General features: G+C 35.9%; 2 protein-coding genes across 3 annotated transcripts; one reads left to right on the top strand and one right to left on the bottom strand.

The window, feature by feature from the left end:
- Positions 1–3419: 3419 nt before the first annotated feature.
- On the top strand, positions 3420–6375 carry LOC114823392 (uncharacterized). Its single transcript, XM_029098903.2, has 4 exons — positions 3420–3577; positions 5135–5282; positions 5562–5615; positions 5701–6375. The coding sequence occupies exons 1-4, from the start codon at positions 3420–3422 to the stop codon at positions 6373–6375; spliced, it is 1035 nt and encodes a 344-aa protein (XP_028954736.2).
- A 4489-nt stretch (positions 6376–10864) lies between these two features.
- Positions 10865–19731, bottom strand: LOC103406875 (uncharacterized). 2 transcript variants are annotated; one of them, XM_070817448.1, is made up of 13 exons: positions 19125–19731; positions 18945–19022; positions 18070–18227; positions 17336–17408; positions 15919–15986; positions 15493–15745; positions 15016–15150; positions 14805–14911; positions 14656–14709; positions 14486–14569; positions 12850–13013; positions 12323–12470; positions 10865–11025 (listed from the first exon to the last, which is right to left on the bottom strand). In XM_070817448.1, exons 1-12 carry the CDS (start codon positions 19408–19410, stop codon positions 12329–12331), a joined length of 1602 nt encoding a protein of 533 aa, XP_070673549.1. In that variant the 5' UTR covers positions 19411–19731; the 3' UTR covers positions 10865–11025; positions 12323–12328. The 2 variants fall into 2 exon arrangements, with proteins under 2 accessions (XP_070673549.1, XP_070673543.1); XM_070817442.1 differs by lacking the exon at positions 10865–11025 and having other exon boundaries at positions 11898–12470; positions 19125–19727.
- Positions 19732–23728: the final 3997 nt, after the last annotated feature.

Genomic DNA, 23728 nt, shown 5'->3' with positions numbered 1-23728 from the left:
TCCTTCTTCACCAAAATTAAAATCTCTATCATTATTCATAGTTTCTGCTTCCTTCTTACAATGTCTTCTTTTTCAAGGATGTGGGAAATTGAGGAGCAAGAGCAAGAATTGTTTAAGTAAGGGGAAGAAATGTTCAATCTCCAGGTGGCCCAAAATGAGATGGAAGACAAAGAGGATGAGGAGCGTAGAAGGAGAGATGACGAAACAAGAAGCCAAAGAGCCTCACATTCTCGTCGAGTCATCCAAACTGTGGCTCAGATCTGCAGGCCCAGCCGTTCCGCAAACCTTGATAAAAGCAAGCAACGATGAGGTATGAATCTCTTGAACAATTATTTTGTCTGTAACAGTGCATTCCCTAATACGTACTTTAGATGTCGTTTTAGAATGAAACGACATTTGTTCAACAAAATCATGATTACTGTTTGCAACCATGATTCTTACTTTGTGCAAAAGAATGATGCTTTTGGTGTTATGGATCTTCTTCCTGAGCAAAAAATTATTGCTGCCTTGCGGATGCTTGCATATGGAGCATCTGTAGAGCAAGTGGATGAGATAGCGATGATGGGGAAATCAACCATTCTTGAGTCCCTGATGAGGTTTTGCTCTGCAATTGAATCTTTCTACACTGCAGAGTACCTCTAGAAACCTTCTGAGATGGACTTGCAAAGGCTTCTGAAGAAGGCCGAGATGCGAGGTTTTCCTGGGATGTTGGAACCATCGACTGTATGCATTGGACATGAAATTTTTTTCCAAGTGCATGGCAAGGAGCTTATAGGGATAGAAAATGAGCAAAAAGTATCATTTTGGAGGTGGTGGCATCATTTGATACATGGATTTGGCATGCTCTTTTTGGTGTTCTGGGGGCTCAAAATGACCTTAATGTCCTTACCCAATCCCCAGTGTTCAACGATGTCCTGCAAGGAAAAGCACCAAGAGTCACATACTGGGTCAACGGACATAAGTACCACGGGCCATACTACCTAGCAAACGGAATTTACCAAAGGTGGTCATCATTTGTCAAAACAGTGCCACGTCCGTAAAGTGCAAAGGAAAAACACTTTGCAAGCTATCAAGAGGGGTGTAGGAAAGATGTGGAGTGTTGTTTTGGTATCCTCCAAGCTCGTTGAGCGATTGTCAAGGGTGCTGCCATAATGTTTGATTTAGAGTCACTTCGATCCATCATGATGACGTGCATCATTCTTCACAACATGATTGTGGAAGATGAGTACAATTATGATGTCGTTGATGAATATGAGCCAGACACGATAAACAATTCCAGAACACAAATATATTGTGCTCATGACGCCACCAAAGAACCCGTGCAACACGAGCCATTACAAAGGGATGGACGTTACAATGAAAGGCTCATTCAATGATATACTGCAATTCAGGACCCATATATGCACAATGCTCAGCAAATTGACTTGATAGAGCACCAGTGGGAATTGAAACAAGCTCAAGATACTTAAGTTCATTTAGTGTGTTTGTTTTTATTTGGTGTGTTTTTTAAGTTCATTTAGTGAGTTTTTTTTTTAGTGTGTTTGTACTTTTATTTGGTATGTTTATGTAATTTTATTTGGTGTGTTTAAGTCCTTTGAATAAAGATTCTCTTATTTTAAATAAATTACCAAATTAAATAAATATACTCTTAGTTTAAATAAAGTACTAAATTCAATAAATTGGAAACAACATAAAGTACTCTATTCAATAAATAAGAAATTACAACCCAAAGTGATTGGAAAATTATGGGCTCCGATTAAAAACAAATTCCCTAGTCCCTTGTTAATGGAAAATCATCACCTAACCAATTTGTGGTTCTAGGATCATCTCCTCTTGTGGTGCTAGGACCATCTCCTCTTGCTCTCGCTTCCCTTGCATGCCTCATTCGCACCACGTCCACCTTCTCCAAATTCCAAAAATATTTAGAATTCAGTGACTTCCCCTCTAAAGGCTCCTTCATAATATCACGATCTTGTTGAGCCCTTCTTTCTTCTTTAATCTCTTCCCTTTCTTGCCTAAGTAGCTCTCTTTCTCTCTCATTAGATTGAAATAATCTCTCAGCAGCTGCAACTTTTGCGTCCTTTCTAGCCTTATCAGCCTCAAATTTAGCTATTTCCTAAGCCAAAGTCAATTCACCTTGGCGAGCAAGTTCTTCCATATATTTTGCATAATCATTCTTAGAAGCATTCCCTTCTCTCTTTGAAGACTTCTTACCTTGAGGCCTAATTGGATAATGGGAAGACCCCGACACTTGTTCAGGGGCGTTTTCGGCACTTCTTCTGCGTCATCTTCATGAACATGCGAGGCATGATCAGGCGTAGAGTGTAGAGGAGTGCTGTTCATGACAACTTCTGGACCGACAGGCACAATTCTGAATTTAGGACAATCTTTGACAATATTCCAACATTCCCACCGGTTGAATGATTTGTTTTTTTTTTTTTTTGCATTATACCAAGCTTGTGCTTGAAGTGTCTACACAATGCGGGAGAAGAAATAATTATAATCAAAGTAGCTAAGGTAAATTTGGGTATAGTACAAAGAAATAAATAATATATAGTTACCTGATCCGCTAAATTTTCCCCACTTCGAAGATTACTACTAACTTGTGTCAAGGCTTCTCTCCACATACTAAACGATTGGCTAAGTATTCTCCCACGACTGGACATCAATTCTTTGGTTTTTTTTCCACCAATTTTCTCAAGATAATTGGTATGAATAAGACTCCACATTTCTCGCAACTGCATCTCATAACCTGTAATCAGATCATGAGTAACTTCAACCCAACTAGAACACAACGTAACATCTTCAATAAGCGTCCAATTTGTACCTGCATCATTAGTCATTTTGTTGGAAACCAATTGGATTGAAACTTTGAGAGAAAGATTGGAATATGGTTGAAAGTATTTGAGAAAATATGAAATTGTGGTGTAAGGTAGATGATAATGAAAATGTATTTATAGAAAAGTAAAATCTTTTTTTTTTAATTTTTAAATTTTTTTTCAGATTTTTTATTAATTTATAACATTTTTATTCACATAATTAATTTATGCCGTTGGATTAAAAAAATTGAAACCCAACCCTCCAGATTGTGCCACGTGGCACAACGGTAAAATTTCAAAATTTTTTACTGTTTTTTATTCTTTTTTTTTAATTTATAAAGACGAATAACATGGACCGTTGATTTCAAATTCAATGGCTGAAATTAAAGAAAGTTTGAATTTTTTTTTACCGTTGGAAATCCAATGGTTCACAAAAAGTAATCGTTGAAATCCAACAGACACGAAGGTGCCACGTGTCCCAGCCAATGGTAACCTTTCAGAATCTGCGTCGCAGGCCCCACATTTGAAAACATGTCAGAGACGCGCCCCCATGCGTGCTTGAAGTGCACGTGCATGACGCGAAAAAACAAAAACAAAAACATGGCTAATGTCGCCCTAACGTCAGCATTGCATCATTTCCATCTCGGGCTCTCGGGCCAGCGATTCATGTTTGGCTTGTCGCTTGAGCCCCCTCTGGCGCTGAAGCCCGCATGGGTTGGACTTGATCGCCCCAGCGATTTGGTCGTCTTTTGTCCACGGTCCATCGGGCTAAAGGCCCCGCTGGACTTACTCTTAACCAAGACGAAGCAGCATATGTTGCATCATCTGCTACTTACTAATAGTCTAAAAGCACTGCAAATCTGCACGTTTCAATCCATTGAATGGGACCGATATTCAAAATATTAGTGTACTCAAAACTAAATACACTGCCCCATTTGGTGGTAGGATGAGTTATTTCAATTAAACTGAACGTGTAGCCCAATGTTTGGTGAGAAAAATTGTAACACGGATTGGATTGGCTACAAATCCAAAATAAGAGAAAATATGATGGGTTATGTAACCCAACCACACACATGGATTATGTGACCCATCCCTGCTAATTCAATCATATCCCTAGTGTCCAATCTCATTCAACCCACCAAATGAGAGACTTGTACTATGATCCGGCGTATATGACGCTCCGTATCTTTTAAGGGTTAAACTTTTGGTGAAAAACTGAGATTCAAGTTCAACTGGTTAAAATGTGCGGAATATCTCGAAGAGGATTTTTGATACATAGGTTCACAGGTTTTTTGCAGTTTCTGCATGCTTTAAATTGTGCTATGTCATTGGTAGATAGAAGAGTTATGACGAAATATTAAGTCTTCCCTAATATCGTTCGCGTTTGAAGCAATGCATGATCTGCGACGTACATCTCTTGCACCTATAAGTAGCAATGTATTACATTTTAATTCAACTAAAGTTACATCCATGAATATTATGTAATTGTAAATGAGGATTAGTTTTGAGACCCACTTCACATTGAATTTCAACATCCGAAATCGTTTGCATATTTAATTATCACAATGAAATTTCAATGTTTCTTAGAAATTAAAGTGTGTGTCAATTTCTTTGAATTCAATTAAATGCCTTAAATATTTCTAATTTAGCTAATATCTTGCAATGATGATCTATGATGTGCAACTTAAAAAATAGATGGTTCGGATGGTTAAAGTCCGATGTGGTGTGAGCCCAACAACTATTCCCCATTTTTATAAGAAAATGGAGATCCCTTCTCATTTTTATATATCAATAGTTTCATTAAAGAATAGTTTGTTAAAGATAAATAGAGAGTAATGTTTTCTTATCATCGTTATGTTTATATTGGTAAAATGTGAATTTGGACAACAGTCTTTGTATTATGTTGCTTACCAGGGCCGGCCCTAGCCCAGTGCCACAAGGGCAACTGTCCAGGGCCCAAAAATTAAAGGGGCACCAAAATAATAAAACCCAAATAACTAGGTATAAAAAAAAAAAATTACTAGAGCCCAATTTTCAAATAGGGGGACGGCCTAAGATTGACAACATATTAAAGGGGCCTAGGTTTTATGCATTAAAAAAAATTATAAAAAAAAAAGTTATATACAGGGACCACTCTTGGTCCCATAAACCCTAATTTCTAACCCTTTTCCCGATTCCCCCACACACCCCCTCCCTTTGTTCCCCAATCCCCACTAACTTCCAACCTTTTCCCAATCCCCCATCCCCTTTGTTCCCCAATCCCTTCCCCACCGCCACTTCCCCTGTGCCTTTGCTGCACTGATGTGAGTGAGCAGGCAGGAGACAGCACAGCAGGAGACAGCACAGCAGGAGCCAGGCCTCCTCCTTATTCTCAACGTGACAGCACAGACAGCACCATTTATTTGGGTATTGAAATTTGACTACAAGTGCATTCATTCATCACCAACCATTTTGAGTTTTGAGGTAACTAATTTTTAAAATTTGAATTATCAATTCATAATTTAATATAAAACGTTGTAAGTGACATAGAAATATAATTATATTATAATTGATGTATATAATTGTTGTTGTGGATGAATTGAATTCTTGATTAATTGAATTATTTGATTTCATTTTAAACTCAATATTTAGGTTCAATTTTATCAATTTGTATATGTTAGACTATGTGTTAGTGTTTTTATAATATATAATATATGTTGGAATGATAATTTTGATAGGAAATTTTTGTTATATCATGTGTAGGTAATTTTTGCAAACAAATTATCGAATCCATGTCTTTTAGGAAACAACTCTCTGGTAATATGAAAAGGAAAAAAAAACAAAGGATAACGAAATTGCCGAAAGTTTAAGAGGATCTCTTAATAAATTTTTCTCTACAAAGAATGAGTCGGTTGAAAATTTGAGAGAAAATGATGTTAGTGAAAAGTCACAAAATGTTGTTGGGGAGTCTCATGATCATGAAATTGGTGGTTATGATGGTGGTGATTTAAAAGAAAATGTTGGTGATGAGTCTCAAGACCATAAAAATGGTAGTGATTTAGAGGAAAATGTTGGTGATGGGTCTCAAGACCATGAAAATGGTGGTGATATAGATTTAAATGTTGATGATGATCATGTTGGTGTAGAGGAAAATATTGAATCTCCCGAACCTACATTCCATTTAAACATTTATGATCCAAGAATTTGGGATGATCTTAATGCAGAAATGAGAGCCTTATTTGTAGAAAATGGACCAATTCGAGAAACTAATCTCACTTATCCTAAGGACAAACTCTCTAGAAAATTTTCCTCACACTACTATGATCGAAAATTACCAACGGGTGAAATTTATGATAGGAAATGGCTCGTGTACTCAAAAGAGTTGGATAAAATCTTTTGCTTTTGTTGTAAATTGTTTAAAACAATTACCTCAAAAAGTGAGTTAGCAAAAGATGGAATTAGTGATTGGAGACATCTTGGTGTGAAGCTTGATCAACATGAAAAGAGTAAAGAGCATCTCACTAATTCGAGAACTTGGGTTGAGTTGAAAAGTAGATTTTCTTGGTATGAAGCTTGATCAACATGAAAAGATGGAATTAGTGATTGGAGACATCTTGGTGTGAAGCTTGATCAACTTGGGTTGAGTTGAAAAGATGGAATTAGTGATTGGAGACATCTTGGTGTGAAGCTTGATCAACATGAAAAGAGTAAAGAGCATCTCACTATTATGTCCCCCCGTTGTATATTTTCTCAAGTAATATAATTTGGGCGTGAGGGCCTAGCTCCCCAGCTTCGACTGGGTTCCAGCTCTCGTTAAATATATTTTTTTAAACATATGTTTTCGTAATAAAAAAGGGCACATTTTGAGTTTTCGCACCGGGCACCCAAGAACTCAGGACCGGCCCTGTTGCTTACACAAAAAAATCTACAAGTCACATATTGCACGCATATAGTAAAGTTAGGTCCTAACTACGGGAAGAGGATCCTCGCCGGATCCTCTTTGTGAGAATCTCGAGAATCCTCCAATCACATTCACTCATCGTACATCGTGCGGTCAATTTTTATCAAGTATTGTTTATATTCAATTTTAAATAAAAAAATTTAAAATGATTTTTTACCGCACAATATACGATGAACGGATGTAATTGATGGATCTCTGGGATCATCTCTCCTAACTACAGTCTTTGAAACCGGGTGAGATGAACTATGTGGAAAGCACTGCCCTTCGGCCAATCCTTTTCAAGTACGGCGTTAAAATCACCGGAAAAGGTTAATGAGGATTTAGTGACATGCAACAAAGGCCGGGTTTGAGAATACTGATTTGGTTGGTTAGGTTGATACATTTTTTTTAATAAACCCTTGTATTTACATAGAGGAACTTTTTTAGTGGTTGTTGGAAGCTACAAATTAAGTAGAAGAACATTTACACCGCTTGTGCAAAAGTTTAAATTTCGACACTCTCATTTGAACACGAACGAAGGCTTTGAACCACCTTGCGCGTCTAGAACTTCGAAGGTCGTTGGATTGGCTACTGTACGTCGAATTTCTCCTTTGTTCTCCACCTCTCAAAACCTAGGGATGTGGTGATTGCCCTAAAGACCTAAATAAAATATTGTGAACTATGAAAAGCTTGTATTTTCTTTTATATTTCTCTCTTCCCAAATCGCCCAAAGAAATCCCGAGCATATTCCAATCTGAATCTCTCTTGATTTTCCTCTAATTATACAAAGATAATTAGGAGATATTATATCAATCCATCACCTTAATTTGGGTGAATTAATATTTGATTTATTTATCAAATAAAATCCTACTTCTCCCACTCACCTACACAGAGTGGCATAATCTCAATCAAACCATATAGTTCACATCCAGTCTAGTCTATCCCCTTATATAGAAAATGAGACTCGCAACCTTGCGAGAAAAGAACGTATATATCCAAGAGCACTGTTATTAAGCTATCACCAAACTAACAAGAGTGCATCACTCGGAAGGTCATCTTTATAGCCCAGACTCTCTTCGTAATACACAAACTTGACATTATTTATCTCTCATTTTGAAATAAAAAGTAATGTCATGTTTCACAAGTATCAAATATCTATGTCTGATTTTTAATAACAAAACATCATGTATCAAGTAGTTTCCAAAAAAAAAAAAAACATCATGTATCAAGTATTAAGTATCATGTATCCATCTAGACCAACGAGAAATTTCTTTTCCTTCTAACGTTTCTAGATCGATGTGCCCGACTCTTTTTTTATGGTTCGACTTAGTCTAATTGAATTTCGATCCGGAGAGAATTTTCTCTTCGATCTGGAGAGATTTTTCTGTGTGATCGGTACACGGGATGGTATTACGTGTCACAATAAATTATGAGATATGTATGCTAAAAAGTTAATAACTTAAAAAATAAAATTTCCCATCATTCCTATTAAAACACATGGTGTACTACTTGTGTTCCCGTCACAACTAAAAATTTCTCTTCGATGAGAGATCATGCTTTTGTCATTTCAAATGAATAGCTGTTTGAAAAAATATTTTATTTTAAGAGAATTGTTATTAACACTCCAAAAATCTCATTATACACTCCAAACTTTTTATATTAAAAAAGAAAAATACACTTGTGAGGAGTGTAAAATGAGATTTTTGAAGTGCCAATAACACTTCCCTATTAAGGTTATGTGCCCCCTTTTATTTTCCAAGATTTATACGATTGATTAGTTGGTTTTGTACAGTTTCTGCATGCATTAAATTGTACTATGTCATTGGTAGATAGAAGAATTATGGTGCAGTTTCTGCATGCATTAAATTGTGCTACGTCATTGTGCTATGTCATTAGTAGATAGAAGAATTATGACGAAATATTAAGTCTTACCTAATATCGTTCGCGTTTGAAGCAATGCATGATCTGCGACGTACATCTCTTGCACCTATAAGTACCAATGTATTACATTTTAATTCATTAATGTCCCACACAAATATGGGAGGCAGAAGTGACACAACACTATATTTTGACTAAAGTTACATCCATGAATATTATGTAATTGTAAATGAGGATTAGTTGTGGACTCATTTCACATCGAATTTCAACATCTAAAATTGTTTGCCTATTTAATTATCACAATGAAATTTCAATGTTTCTTAGAAATTAAAGTGTGTGTCAATTTCTTTGAATTCAATTAAATGCCTTAAATATTTCTAATTTAGCTAATATCTTGCAATGATGATCTATGATGTGCAACTTAAAAAATAGATGGTTCGGATGGTTAAAGTCCGATGTGGTGTGAGCCCAACAACTATTCCCTATTTTTATAAGAAAATGGAGATCCCTTCCCATTTTTATATATCAATAGTTTTATTAAAGAATAGTTTTGTTAAAGATAACTAGAGAGTAATGTTTTCTTATCGTTATGTCTATATCGGTAAAATGGGAATTTGGACGACAGTTTTTGCCTTATGTTGCTTACATAAAAAAATCTGCAAGTCACATATTGCACGCATACAATAAATTTAGGTCCTAATTACGAGAAGAGGATCCTGGACAAATCCTCTTTGTGAGAATCTTGAGAATCCTCCAATTATATTCGCTCATCTTACATCGTGCTGTCAATTTTCATTAGATATTGTTTATATTCAATTTTAAATAAAAAAAATTTACAATAATTTCTGACCGCACAATGTATGATGAACGAATATGATTAGAGGATCCGGCGAGGATCCTCTCCCCTAACTACGGTCTTTGAAACCGAGTGAGATGAACTATGTGGAGAGCACTGCCCTTCGGCCAAACCTTTTCAAGTACAGCGTTAAAATCACCGGAAAAGGTTTATGAGGATTTAGTGACATGCAACAAAGGCAGGGTTTGAGAACGCTGATTTGGTTGGTTAGGTTGATACATTTTTTTTAATAAACCCTTGTGTTTACAGAGAGGAACTTTTTTAGTGGCTGTTGGAAGCTATAAATAAAGTAGAAGAACGTTTATACCTCTTGTGAAGAAGTTTGAATTTCAACACTCTCCTTCGAACACAAACAAAGGCCTTGAACCACCTTGCACGTCTAGAACTTTGAAGGTCGTTGGATTGGCTAAGGAATGTCGAATTTGGGTGGATTAATATTTAATATTATATCAATCCATCAACTTAATTTGGGTGGATTAATGTTTGATTTATTTATGAGATAAAATCCTACTTCTCCCACTCACCTACACAAAGTGGCATAATCTTAATCAAACCATATAGTTCACATCCAGTCTAGTTTATCCCCCTATATAGGAAATGAGACTCGCAACCTTGCGAGAAAAGAACGAATATATCCAAGAGTACTATTATTAAGCTATCACCAAACTAATAATAGTGCATCACTCAGAAGGTCATCACTTTATACTCCAGACTCTTCGTAATACACAAACTTGACATTATTTATCTCTCATTTTGAAATAAAAAGTAATGTCATGTTTCACAAGTATCAAATATCTATGTCTGATTTTTAATAACAAACATCATGTATCAAGTACTAAGTATCATGTATCTATCTGGACCAACGAGAAATTTATTTTCCTTCTAACGTTTCTAGATCGATGTGCCCGACTCTGTTTTTGATGGTTCGACTTACTCTAATTGAATTTCGATCTGGGGAGATCATGCTTTTGTCATTTCAAATGAATAGCTGATTGAAAAAATATTTTATTTGAAAGGTATTTAAGGTCATGTGCCTCCTTTTATTTTCACAGATTTATATAATTGATCTCGATATGTTGTCAAGATTTAATTAATGGAAACTTTAACGAAAAGCATCCGGTACTGTTCACTTTAACGAAAAACCATATTTTTACACTAAAAAGTCAATCCTGGTACTATTCACTTTACCCTTTATTTTGTCCTTATCATTAAAACTCAAAGTTTTCAAGCCCTTTTCATTAATTTTCCTTTAATTAATATGTTGTCCAAATTCTATCAAGATGTCCTCAAGAAGGCATCAAGGCTTTCGTGGTTCTGTCGAGATACCGTCAAAAGGGTGTTGAAACTTAGTTAGGAGTATTTTAGGAAAAGAGGGTTAGTAGAGATTATAAATTTGGAGCAAGACTATTTTTAATTGATGGGTTTGTAATAAGCTTTTAGATTCAATTTCCCAACTAAAATACACATTCACAATATGAGAATGTAGGTCCTCCAACCATCATATGTGATCTCCTTGTGGAGGATCTTGCTTTTCCTTGTACTTTGTAGTTGGCCTGATTTTGGAATGAAATGAAATATCATCTTTTCTTCAAAAAAAAAATAATAATAATAATAATTCTAATCACATCATATTCGAGGAGTTGATTCACTTTGTTTTTTAAACCCTAATTTTTATTTATTTAATTATTCGAGCAATAGTTTACACTAAATAATCTAAGTGTGTGTGAGAGACTTTCAAGTGCCGAGAGATTGAGGCCAAATCACTAAAGCATGAATTACAAAATGTAGATACGAGGGAGTAGAAACGCACATCACACGTGCATTACAAAGGCCTAGTTGACAGGTGTGATTGCAAATTGAATCCCTCCTACCTGCAACTTTTGTAATTATCATGTATTGCATTTTAATCCATCCTATCTAAAATTTTGAAGTGTCTCCCTTTCATACTGAACTTCAATTCCTTATGTCATTTCCAATTGAAATGGCTAAATATAACCCAGTCTAGAATTATAGTTTTGTAAAAAAATTATTTTTAAATAAAAAATGTCAAATCATACTCATAACATCTCTAATCGAAAAGGCTATGTTTAATCCCTTCAATAATTTATTAGTTTTAAGTTTATACTTTAAATTTGTTGGTTAATTTAATGAAACTACCGTTGAATGTTTTCAAATCTAAATGTTAAATTTGAATCAATTGTTGCAACTAAAGAGCTGAGCCTCAAAAAGGTGCTAAGAAGGGAGCTACATTTGACCAGCATGATGCCCCTTTGGCCAAATCATTAGTTAGAGATGAGTTTTTTAACAAATCAAGTCATTTTTTTAGCTTTTTGAACCTAGCCCTTTCCATTAGAGATGGGTTTAGGACAAAAATTTCTAACCCAAACATAGCCGAAAGGATTACAATTTTATAATCTTGTGAAGATGTGTGAATGAATTTCCTTTGCCTTTTATTTCAAAGAATTCAAGTAATTCATACTTATGAAAAATATACAGCCGGTTCCACCTCAATGAAACTTTAGAACGTAAAAAAATAAAATCAATAAAAAGATCGTACCCAGTGCACAAGGCTCCCCGCTTTACGCAGGGTCTGGGAGAGGTGAATGTCGGCTAGCCTTACCCCCATTTATGGAGAGGCTGCTCCCAAGTCTCGAACCCGAGACCTACCGCTCATGGGCGAAGGCACTTGCCATCGCACCAAGTACAAAAAAAATATAAATCACCATTGCTACTAAAGTACAAGTTTATGCTACATTCGGAGCGTAGCATATAAGAGACCCTATAAAAAACTTATATGATACACCAGGGTTTCTTGAGCTACTTCAAAATTCCAAATGACAGGTTTCTTACCTTCAGTTAGGCACCCACAAGGTTTCCCAAGAGAGACTTCTCATTTCGGGCGTGACCAGTGGGTCCCACAGCTGGAGGTGCATGCACGGTGATTGGCAGAACCCACTCGCTTTTGTCTCTACCCTCTATAAAAAGAGGATGCTCGTACCTGGAGCAAAAAGAATCCAGGATTTTGGAAACAGCTGAAATTAGTACATCCTCTGGTACATTGACATTAATTAAATGCAAATACAATAGGTTTATTAGGAATGTTTGACTGGCACTTGCTGTAACCTTATCTTCTTAAAAATAAAAATATAAGCAATAATACATGTACACCCTGGTGCGGGCTCAATCCCCCCACCCCAAACATTTAACAAGTTAACCCAGTAACGCTATTGTTTGTCCAAAAAAGAAAAACTGCATACTAATAAGCACGAAAATAAAAACTCATAAATCCTGAACTTAGCATGACAACCTCTTGCAGCAGTTTAATCAATAGGTCAGAAATAAGAAGCTTATGAATGATTCCACATGGTCGGTCATACCTGGTCCAATCCACATTCTTCGGAGTGGTAAAAAATTCAAATCGAAGTTCCCATTGTACAGAAACATGGGGAGTGGAAAAAGACATAGGCCCATCCATGGGAATGGAGAAAAGAAAACTTGTCTGCACCAAGTCCGCAACAACCTCATAATGATCACTCTGGATCTACAAAATTAAATAAGATCCGTCAAGCATAACAAAACAAAATCATTAAAATATGTAACCAGTAAAAATCCTTCATAACCTAACATCTGATTGATTCTCTGCCATTACTCTATAATCAATTAAATTAACCAGGATTAATAAATGGAGCAATGTGGTTTTATTGACCAATATGCAAAGTTCACAACATGATTTGATAAAATGGTATACAAAGCTCAAAATATGAAAGGTTGGTTTCTACGGTGAAACAAGTGTAGAGAAGACCGACCTCTGTACATGATTGCATGTACCCTTAAATAAATCAGAGAGGAAAGTAAACATGGTAAATTTGTTTTGGTTTACGATGATTTATATCCATTACATGAGCTTCTGTAATTGCTTTATTTCAAAGATATTGCCTGCCTTCCTCATTTGTAAACATAGTTATAATATGGAAAGAAGAACCAGCAGTCCAATTAAAAGGTTAGTAACCTCTCATTTGAAAATTAAATACAAGAAACTAGCAGTAGTTCTTTCCAAGGTGCATTTGCATTGAAAGTACAGATGAAATTACGCTGCGTTCCTTTCCAAACTTCCTATTTTTCATTTCTTTTTCGTTTCTTATATTAATATAAGAAATACAGCATAGCACCCCTTCTTTACACACTCCAGCATTCATATTACATCCAAAAACTCAATCCAAAGTTGATGACCAAACAGAAAATATACAACCCCCCACAACTTTGATTCATGTGTGAACCATTACCCATCAGAACCTACTTTGCTTAACCGCTATTATTAAAAGGTATTTTGTAGCAAACTATGTCCCTAACTTTATACAACATAGTGCAGAGTTAACACGAATCAAATGAACATCATCAAAGAGAACCACACAGAACAACCCAAGCCTTCTACAGACCAAAGATTTCATTATTAAATATTTTATCAAAGTCTGATTCAAGTACAATGAAACGTGATAATGGCTACTGAAGTCACCCTTTCAGAGTTGGCCTAACATTTCAAACATATTTCCTAAGCACATAGAAGGACCGTCTTCAAACTGAACAAAACACTTTTAGATCTGTAGAAACTTCTCAATAGCCCTAGAAAAAGCTTGATTATGAGAACATCAACACCCAATCAACTCAAAATCTTGTGGTTGTGAATAAGACCTCAAACGAGAGCACATTCTTTCCAGGTTTTGGAAGCAATTTCCATTTCAGGGTTGTTTGTGGTTTTTGAAAGATACACCTAATTCACATCCCAAAATCAATTTTTACCCATTATTAATTCCCCATTCCTGTATCTTAGGGTCTGTGTCAACTGCATGTCAAAACCTACATAGAAAAAGAACAAAACTAATCCCAGATACTAGAAGCTATTGATGTTAACTCTTAACAACTGTTCCTTAAAACTTCAATAAATTGGCATATGTTTAGGTATGGTTTTGAAGCACTTCTCATTCAATTGATAGCTAGAAATAAAAAAAGTCATACCTTTGTAATTGTGGGAGAATTCCTCCGAGAAGGATGCACAAAGCGCCGGCTAATAGTTTCTGAAATCTCCAATGTTATAGAAACCTGAAAAACAGAGCCAGGCAGTGATATCTGTAAACCTTTTCCAAACACCATAATTGATTTCAATATTACTTCTAAATTGCATCTACCTCAAGGCATCTTCTAGCTCCTTCTTCATGAAAGAAAGTAAGAGTTCCACCAATCTATTTCCATGGAGAGATAGAGAACATTCACAACTACCAGATAAAGAAAATGATGCAAAACAGGCAGACGAGAAACTATAAACAAACGAAATTACCATATCACTGAGGTAATAATTGGAATCAGAATTTTTTGGGGAACATCTAAGCAGAACTCGGTCATCCAGCCGGATATTGTATGACCTCCCTCGAATGAAGCCCTCTGCTGCAGAAAATATTCACAGAAAATTAGTTTTCAAGGACTCATTACAAAAACAGAAACAATTGCATCGAAGATGTATAAGAAGAATAAGAAGTGCAGTAATTTACATGCTAAGGTTTCAACTGCTCCAGATGCTGGTGAAGAAGATGGCCTTGCTTCATCATCCAAAGAAAGTTGCTTTGTGAGATTCTGCTGCTGGCTTGGAGAGCCAATAGCAGATGAAATCAGGGGCAATGAAAGATCTGTTTGACAAAGTCATTTGCCAATTAGAAGGCTAAACTTCTGACAAGTATCTTGTAAGGAAATACAAAATGGAATTGGACTCTCAATGAAATGAATATCGAAGAGGTTAGAGAGTTAGTGGTAGAGGTAGTGGGATTGGAATGGGAGTTGGAAGTGGAAGTGAAAGGAAATTCTGAACAAATGCCAATAGTAATTGAACAAAATAAAAGGGAACAGAAACAATGACAATAACTCAGCAAAATGGTTGAAATAACACAGAAACAATTCTGGAAATGAGCACAGAAAATAGCAAGAACAGAACATAGGACTTGAAGCTTTTTCTAGGTGGTCATAGAACTCACTAGCACCAGTATCGTATAAGACTTCAGCCATAGAGAGCCGTGGGATTGCAAGATTTGAAGATAAACTTGTACGTTCTCCTTCAATATAGACATTATCCTTATTTGAAGACCGTTGGGACTGCAAGGATAGTGAACTTCCGAATGTTCTGTTTAAATGTTCTTTCATGGGATTGTATGAAGAAACGGATGAGATCTCATCCCTTGAGCTTTCATACCCTTCTTCAACCCCATCATATGTTTCGTTTGCTTTCACCTGTAAGATGAATTAGTTCACCTTATTAATGATAAAATGGATGAGTAAATTTGTTATTTTGAAACTCAAGAGACAAATATTGCTGAAATAGGGAACTCTATAATGACTTTGCATGCCTGAAAATTCCTAGAAACATATAAATGAAGAAAGACATTGTGGTAATATGAGCATACCCAATCAGAGTCCCCATCCATCTCTTTCCAATACATATCCATTTGGATGGTTACAGAAGGTACAATCCCTGTAAACACATAATTGACAGATATATCTCAAAACAGTATCCAACATGCATAGACTATTATTTCAAAACATGTATATCAAACCAAAATGGATATATCTAAAAACAGAAAAATTTATTAAAATGATTAAGATGCAGGAACTCGAAAATAAGACAGAGTTTAGTGTAGACTACACTTCACTGGTACAAGGATAATTACTTGAGAAAAGACGAAACTGTATTATAAGAGCAGTATCCAAGGGCTTGTCTATTGCCCAAAAGAACTTGAATTGCGACATTTACATACCGTAACACAAATTAATTACTACTCTTACACAATTGACAGAGATCTTACCTACATTAAAGAAATTGGCACAGGAATCTTTACTTTTTTTTCTAAAATTGATTCTATCACATCACCAAGTTGACAGTTCTAATTTATTGTAATGCTTTCATTTAATAAATACAATTAGTGTTGTACTTTTATGCGCAAACGGAAGCGAATTCTAACATTCTTTATGCGCAAACGGAAGCGAATTCTAACAAAGTACCAATATCAACGTTGTAGGTGAAAGCTAAAACAAACAATCTCAAACTAACACAAGAGATTTACGTGGTTCGGCGTAAAGCCTACGTCCACGAGCGAAGCACGACAAGGAATTTCACTAAACAAACTGAGATTACAAAAGAGTATTTAAACTCTCACAACCCAAATCCCACAAATCACAAACCCTAAACCAAACAAGTAGAGAACTCAAACAAATGGAGAAGATTCTCCCAAATTGCTCTCTAACTCACAAACTCACAAATTGACTCTCACCAAATTGCCACACGAATGAGCCACACAAAATACACTAACCCTAAGGTCCTATTTATAGTGCATAGGACTTAGGTTACAATAAGAATCCTAATAGGAAATAAATCCAAATCCTAATCAAATAGGTAATTAACAAAATCTCTCCACCAAGGAAACTAACTAAGAAGTCAAAACCAAACCCAAATAGGACACCAAAACCAAATAGGTAACACAAACCTAATTTATTGCATCATCCTAATTTTGAGTCAAAAACCCAACAATTAGTACAGAAGATGCCATGTAATAACATAGAGCATCCAATAAGGCTCTCATAAATGATCTACGATGAATAAGAAGCTCAATTCCAATATATTTTCCAAGTCTGATGCATGAAATACTATGATTTACTTATGATCAGAATTACTCATTTCAGCTTCAATTCAGCTTCAAAATTACTCATTTCAGGCTGAAATTATTTATTTCAAGCCATATCTTGAACCTAAAAAGAACTTCCAAGAGAAAAGCAGTGACACACAGGTTTACATCCCAGAGTAACAAAAATAAAGGAAAAACTTACCATCTGTAAGACCTTCCATTCCCAATCCACTGGTTTTCTGAGTGACCCATACTAGTACTGGAACACGAGCTTCCTGGATGTTTAAACTTGATGAGGTCACACATCAAAATGTGGACATATCACCTCAATATAGAAAAAGAAGACTAGCATGTACAGGAAGAGGTATTTTTACCAATATCTACCTAAGTACAGATTCACACTCACACGTGAACACAACTCTCTATGTATATTTACATATGTATGACATAAGCACATGTTTGATAATGACAACCACGGATGCAAAATGTTGATTATGTTTAAAACAGAATCTGGATGAAAATATAGAGCATATGATTACTGCATATACTGATAACTACAGATAAGCCCTTGGAATATTTTTGACCAGATTCCGTTCTTATAATTGATTAGTGAATAGTCCGAATGTACCATTCAAATTTAGCAAAGAATGCTTCAGAGAATGTATCACAAGGATAATTGACAAGCCCAATTCTTTTTCTTTTCCCGTTCCCTCCAAATGTGAATATTTTTTTCATGATCAAATTGACAAGCCCATTTCTCAATCAACATTATCATGTATAAAGTTTGTTAAAGAACAAAGTTTATCAGGGTGAAATACAAGCACGCTATGATATTCAGAGGCAGAAAATATAATAATACAATAAAGCAGTGCCAAATCTATCATACAGGAGAACAGTCATGTCAACAGCCATCATAATAAGTCAAAGAAAACCAACCATTTCAGGAAAATCTTTCACTGATTCTCCACGAGAGTGGGCATTCTCCAATATCAGCCATTGTCCAGACATTGTACTTCTAACATAGTACATATATCGAAGGGTAGCACCTTTGTACGATGGTGGTATAACGGGGGCCAGCAACGACCGCACCACATCTGCAGAAAACATTGAATATTAACAGAAAAGAAGTTTACAGCGAAAACGATTCCAACATAAATTCTCTTCTTAAGATAAGCTAAAGCTCCATGTCACCATCCTTTCAAAATTTTATAATCAATAGATCAGGTTCATGTTACCACTCCCTTGACAACAATAAAGCACAAGCCTAAATTTGTTTAGAAATGAAACTCTTATTAATGTAGTGCTTGTAGAATGTCCTTTAACTAAGTAGCTCAGATAACCACTCCCCCAAACCCCATTCTCTCTCTCTCTCTCGCGATCTCTCTATCTCTCCTGCTTTTCAACCTTCCTAATGTGAATCTCTGGTTTATCCTTTGAGCAGATTCTCAGTTGATTAGATTGGGGATGATTACTGAACATCGTGGTTGAATTCTTAGGTAATGAGATGTAAGATTGTTGAACCCACTGCTTTATAATACTAGTCTTTGAGTTAATTTTGGCGGCTCGTTGGTTTATTACTACAGAGTACATGTTACCTTCCCTAGTTCAGTATCTTATTCATTCTTAAGACCAATCTTAACCACCTTCGATGAAGTCCATTTAGCATTCAAAAGAACAACAAAAACACTAACTATTCTAACAAATACGATAGATCGATTGATATTTCTCAATTTAAATCCTAACATCTACAACTTAAAATACACGAAAACAACGCTGCATCGAAAATTTCACAAGTCACGAACTTCACTCACATGATTTCGTACCCCCGGGTGAAACAATCTGATTGGTAACCAGGGCTGGAGTCGAGCACTCCATGAACACATATTCACCTAAACGTCTCACGTAACAAACAACACAAACACACAAGTAAATAGCCAAAAAAAGGCAATCAAATAATACAATTCGTTCAGCTTTTCTGCATTTGTTTCTACCTCTCCTCTGTCTGGATCCAGCCGTCGGTTTCTGCGTGGCGAACCACTGAGAATCGAGCTTCTCAATCCCCTTAATCTCAAACCCTAGGCGCTCGATCAAGAGCGAGTACGCCGAACCGTCATTGCTGCTAGGGTTCGAAATCTCGATGGTGATGAGGATGGGATCGCCGGGCCTGTAGACTTCCTTGTCGGTTTGGAGCTTGAGAGTCGGAAAGAGCTCGCTGGTCACTGTCTTGGCGTTCGAACCGAGGCCTCCGAAAATGGCGGATAACCTGCGCGGCAACATTTGCGTCGTTTTGACTCCGATTCTTCTTTAATCGTGGATCTTGATGGGGGAAAATCTCAGAGCTCGGAACTGTGTGGCAGTGGAGGTTAGAGTGCGGGTCGTGGAGAACGACGGTGTCTCGGTTGCTCTTTCATTGCTCTTTCTTCTTCTTCGTCTTCCTGTTTGCAGCAGAGTCACAGTCGCAGGGGACAGGGGAGTCTTTTTGGGTTTTGCTACTTTTTTTCAGTTTGGTTTTCGGTAGATGACACCGGTTCTTTTTTTCTTTTACTTTTTTTATTATTACGTGCGATTTAGATAAAATATAAGTCCTTTTAAGACATACTTTAATTCTTAGAGAAAATTCAAATGTTAGGTTCTAAACTTAATTCAACTTACTCTAATATTTAGGACAAATATATGTTTTAACCCAAAACTTCATTTCTGGAGCAAAAACTTCATTTTTGGAGCAAATTTAGGCCAGGATTTCTCCTGGATTAGTGGGGTTGCTATATATGTATTGACACACCCCGATCCTAGAATCAAGGCGTGCTGGCTATTACGTGAGTGTGATGTAACCAAAAGTGCGATGCGGAAGCAAAGGATATGAGAAATACGAAGGAATAAAAACCAACTACTAGCAGTAATACCCAACTAGCATGCTAGAGTAAGTTTAAGTGTGCAGTACACAATTTCAGAGCATAAAAACTAGACGCAGTCAAGTAGGACTATAATTAAATTACAACACCCGCAGGTGAGTCCTACATGCAGGAAGTCTGTCAGAACGCCGAAGAAAACCTCGTGAGCCACCAACTGCTAACTAGAACATAGAGGGGCGCAAAAACAAAATTGAGTGGGTCAATAAAACCAAAGTTTTCCAAAACATTTCATTTTAAACATTTCTAACCCCTCACTGTAAAACATGTATACCTTCCCAGAAAATAATATAATAATATATAAAACCTCATACGTCACAAATCACCAATCTATCACAAATCCAGGAATATGCCATGCCATAAATGTCAATAACAAAACATGGATGCATCAAAATAACAGGTGACATAATGATTCAACCGGAGACCCTGCAGTTGGTCCTGTACGGTTAATTTCATAGCTCAATATCCAACCCAGCCGGAGTCACCACGGTGACCTATACGGCACTACTCTGCACATAAGTCGGAACTACCTGAAGTAGTCTGTACGACAAGAATGGTGTAATGATATGCTCTAGTGCTTCTCTCATCAATCATCTGCGCGCGTAATCTAAGGTCACCTACTAGTCGGAACCACCTCTAGTGGTCTGTATGACTAGCATGTCCGAACCCTCTCATGGTCTGTACGACATGCACCTACTTAGATCCAAGGTGAGCGTGCGATGCGGTGAATAATATAAGCACTAACACTAGGGGTGCAGGTTATGAGCTCTCAACACAATTCACATCATCAATGATTCACATGATTAACATAAAACTCACATGTGCGTCCACAGCACCAATTCACACACATATATATATATGCATCAATATCAATTCATATAATTCATAGTATGCATGCATGGCGTTTGAAAACATACTTTCATATAAATTCAATTTCTAGGAAAATCAATAGTATATAGGTATATACTGAAAACAAAAATACCCACTCACTGGTAAGTCGATGGGTCGTAACCCCCGTGACGTCCCTGGATGCGCTCGTCCCCGGGATAGGTGTCACCTATATGCGAAACAACTATAAAAACGTTAATTAATGCACATAACCCACAATTCGAAATAACTTCTCATACGGTGCTCAATTTGGGTATATGAATATACCACATCAACCTACTCAACGTCACGGACGTCAAGAAATTTTTAGAAAAATTTTCTGAGGCCGCACGCGCCGGGAAGGGCACGGACCCACGCACGTCTTCTTCTTCCTCCAGTCGCCGGACTGGTTTCACCGGCGACGGAAAAGTCGTCGGTTTCTGGGGAATTTTTAAACCACTATAACTTCCTCATTTCTTCACCATTTTCAACGTTCTTTATATCAAAATGAAGATCTTGACGAGATGAACACATCCATACCTGTCTCGACCCCTAACTCGCCGAGGATTCACCGGAAAAAGCTTCCAAAGTTCTGGCCAAAATTGAAAAGTTCTGTTCTCTGTCCTCCGACATCCAAATCCTACCAACGACGTACCCCGAAGCTCGTGAGGACTTCCTTAAGCTCACTGTGAGCTTGAAATTCCTTGAAACACGATATTTTACGTGTGCATGAACAGTGATTTCAATATGGGTCACGGGTTCGACGAGATTTCTAAGGTTTCACGTCCTAAAAATAACACCATTCAATTCAGAAGGTTAAAAGGATGAAGAATCTCACCTTATTGGCGTCGATCCGTGGTGATTCGAGGGTATTGGCCCTTGTCCGTACAATTTGAGTGGGAGAGAGTGACTGGAACGGAGAGGAGAGAGAGAGAGAGCACGGGGGAGAGAGAGAAAGGGTTCTGTGCGTGTGTGTTGTGTGGTCCACCCAAAACAAATCACCACATCATTCCCTAACCACACAATTTTACAACCCAATTTAATCTAACTTAAATATTTTTCCTAAAGTTTAGGAATGAATTTAGTCCAATAATATGCCACACACACATACCTTAATACCCGTCAAGGGTAATTCCATCATGAAAATTCCGTCATTTCATGTCCCCGATATAAAAAATCCCGGAACGGGCTGTGACATGTATTTTTTTAGTTTTATATTTATAAATTAATTGAATTCAACGGTCAAGACCTAATATAATCAAATCCAACAGTAAAAAAACATATAATGGTCCAAATTTAAATCCAACACCAAAAGTAATTAAAAAAAAAATCCTTTTATGTGTTTCACATTCTTTCATACTGTTCCACAAGTTTCATGGTGTCGGTTTAATGGTTTTTCAATATTTATTGGTATCTAAATATTTTAAAGTTAAAATGTCCATAAAATTAAATTATGATAGTCTACATAATTATTTTTTTAAATTACTTTAAGAAAAAAAAATTATTCTAAATTTATTTTTTAATAATCTCGGGCTAAAAACTTAACACATAAAACCATCTCCAACTCTTGGAATAAAACCTAAAATTTTTAGCCCAGAAAATTTAGGTTTTAATCCAAAAACAGTTTTTTTGCTCCAACCCTTCTAATCTAAAATTTTAACCCCAGATTATTAAAGAATGAATTTAAGTTAATTTTTTAACTTAACTTTAAAAAAAAAATTATGTAGGCTATGCAAAATTAATTTTATGAACATTTTGACCTAAAAATATTTAAATTCCAATAAATATTGAAAAATCACTAAATCAACACATGAAACTCATAAAACACTATGAAAGAATATGAAACATATGATAGAGATTAAAAGAATTGTAAATGGGAAGAAATGGTTTTGGAAGATGGTAGAAAGAAAAATTGGAAGAATTGTAGGAGGAAAGTGAGTTTTGTGTGGATGTTTAAACAAATACATAGATATTTATAGAGTTTTTTGGTGAATTTTTAGTTAAATAATTTTATTTAATTATTTTAACCGTTGAATTTAAATTTGAGTAATTAGAACTTTTTTTTTTACCATTAAATTTGATTATATTTAATCTCAACTGTTAGATTCAATAAATATATAAATATAAAACTAAAAAAATGTTTGAATGTGGACCATTAGATGAACCGATGGCCCAATTGATTGTGGCCACCAGATCATAAAAGAGTCGTTAGGCTCAGTTACCCATCAGACAGCCCTGTAAGGATGGGCCATATTCTTTAGGCTCCACCAAATTTTTTGGGCTAAATCTTGGAGGAAAATTGAGTTTGTTTTAGGTTTTAACACTTAACCCAATTTTAGAACAAAGGTTTGAGAGAAATGGAGGGGGAATATAATGGAAAATTTAGGACTTACTCCAAGCGTTGGAGTTGGTCCAATGGTTAGAGAAGAAAAACTGTTTCTAAGTTAAAATCTAAATTTTCTAAGTTAAAAATTTTAGGTTTTAACCCAAGAATGAGAGATTGTCCAAATAAAAATATGTCTAGCATCACTGTTTTTTTTTTGTTTTTTAAACTTCTGGGTAGATTTGCTCAAAAGGCCGTGTGTGAAATTGTGGGACGACATTTACAATTTTATTTTTACAGGCGACAAGTTTTTTCATATAGCAGATTAATTTTTCCACATATTGTAAATAGATCTAGTTGAGTATTGACAAAAAAAAAAGATCTAGTTGAGTTACTATTTTATTTAAATTATAATATGTATATTTAGTTTGTATTAAATACATATTGTAATTTGTATTATTATTGACAATATATCAATAAATTTGTAAAATGTTAT

Source organism: Malus domestica, chromosome 02, assembly GCF_042453785.1.
Source record: "Malus domestica chromosome 02, GDT2T_hap1".
NCBI classification, from domain to species: Eukaryota; Viridiplantae; Streptophyta; class Magnoliopsida; order Rosales; family Rosaceae; genus Malus; species Malus domestica.
Note: the sequence above shows the minus strand (reverse complement) of the source record. Positions and strands in the feature narration are given on the sequence as shown.

What these genes read in the sequence shown, in the direction of transcription:
- LOC103406875 (XM_070817448.1), bottom strand. Translation starts at nt 19,410, where the DNA reads ATGTTGCCGCGCAGGTTATCCGCCATTTTCGGAGGCCTCGGTTCGAAC. An exon ending in ATTATTACCTCAGTGATATG is followed by an intron (nt 14,710 to 14,804) that starts GTAATTTCGTTT and finishes CCATGGAAATAG; the next exon opens with ATTGGTGGAACTCTTACTTT. An exon ending in GAGCTAGAAGATGCCTTGAG is followed by an intron (nt 14,570 to 14,655) that starts GTAGATGCAATT and finishes TCTGTTTTTCAG; the next exon opens with GTTTCTATAACATTGGAGAT.
- LOC114823392 (XM_029098903.2), top strand. Translation starts at nt 3,420, where the DNA reads ATGGCTAATGTCGCCCTAACGTCAGCATTGCATCATTTCCATCTCGGG. An exon ending in CAACCATTTTGAGTTTTGAG is followed by an intron (nt 5,283 to 5,561) that starts GTAACTAATTTT and finishes TATCATGTGTAG; the next exon opens with GTAATTTTTGCAAACAAATT. An exon ending in TTTTAGGAAACAACTCTCTG is followed by an intron (nt 5,616 to 5,700) that starts GTAATATGAAAA and finishes TTCTCTACAAAG; the next exon opens with AATGAGTCGGTTGAAAATTT.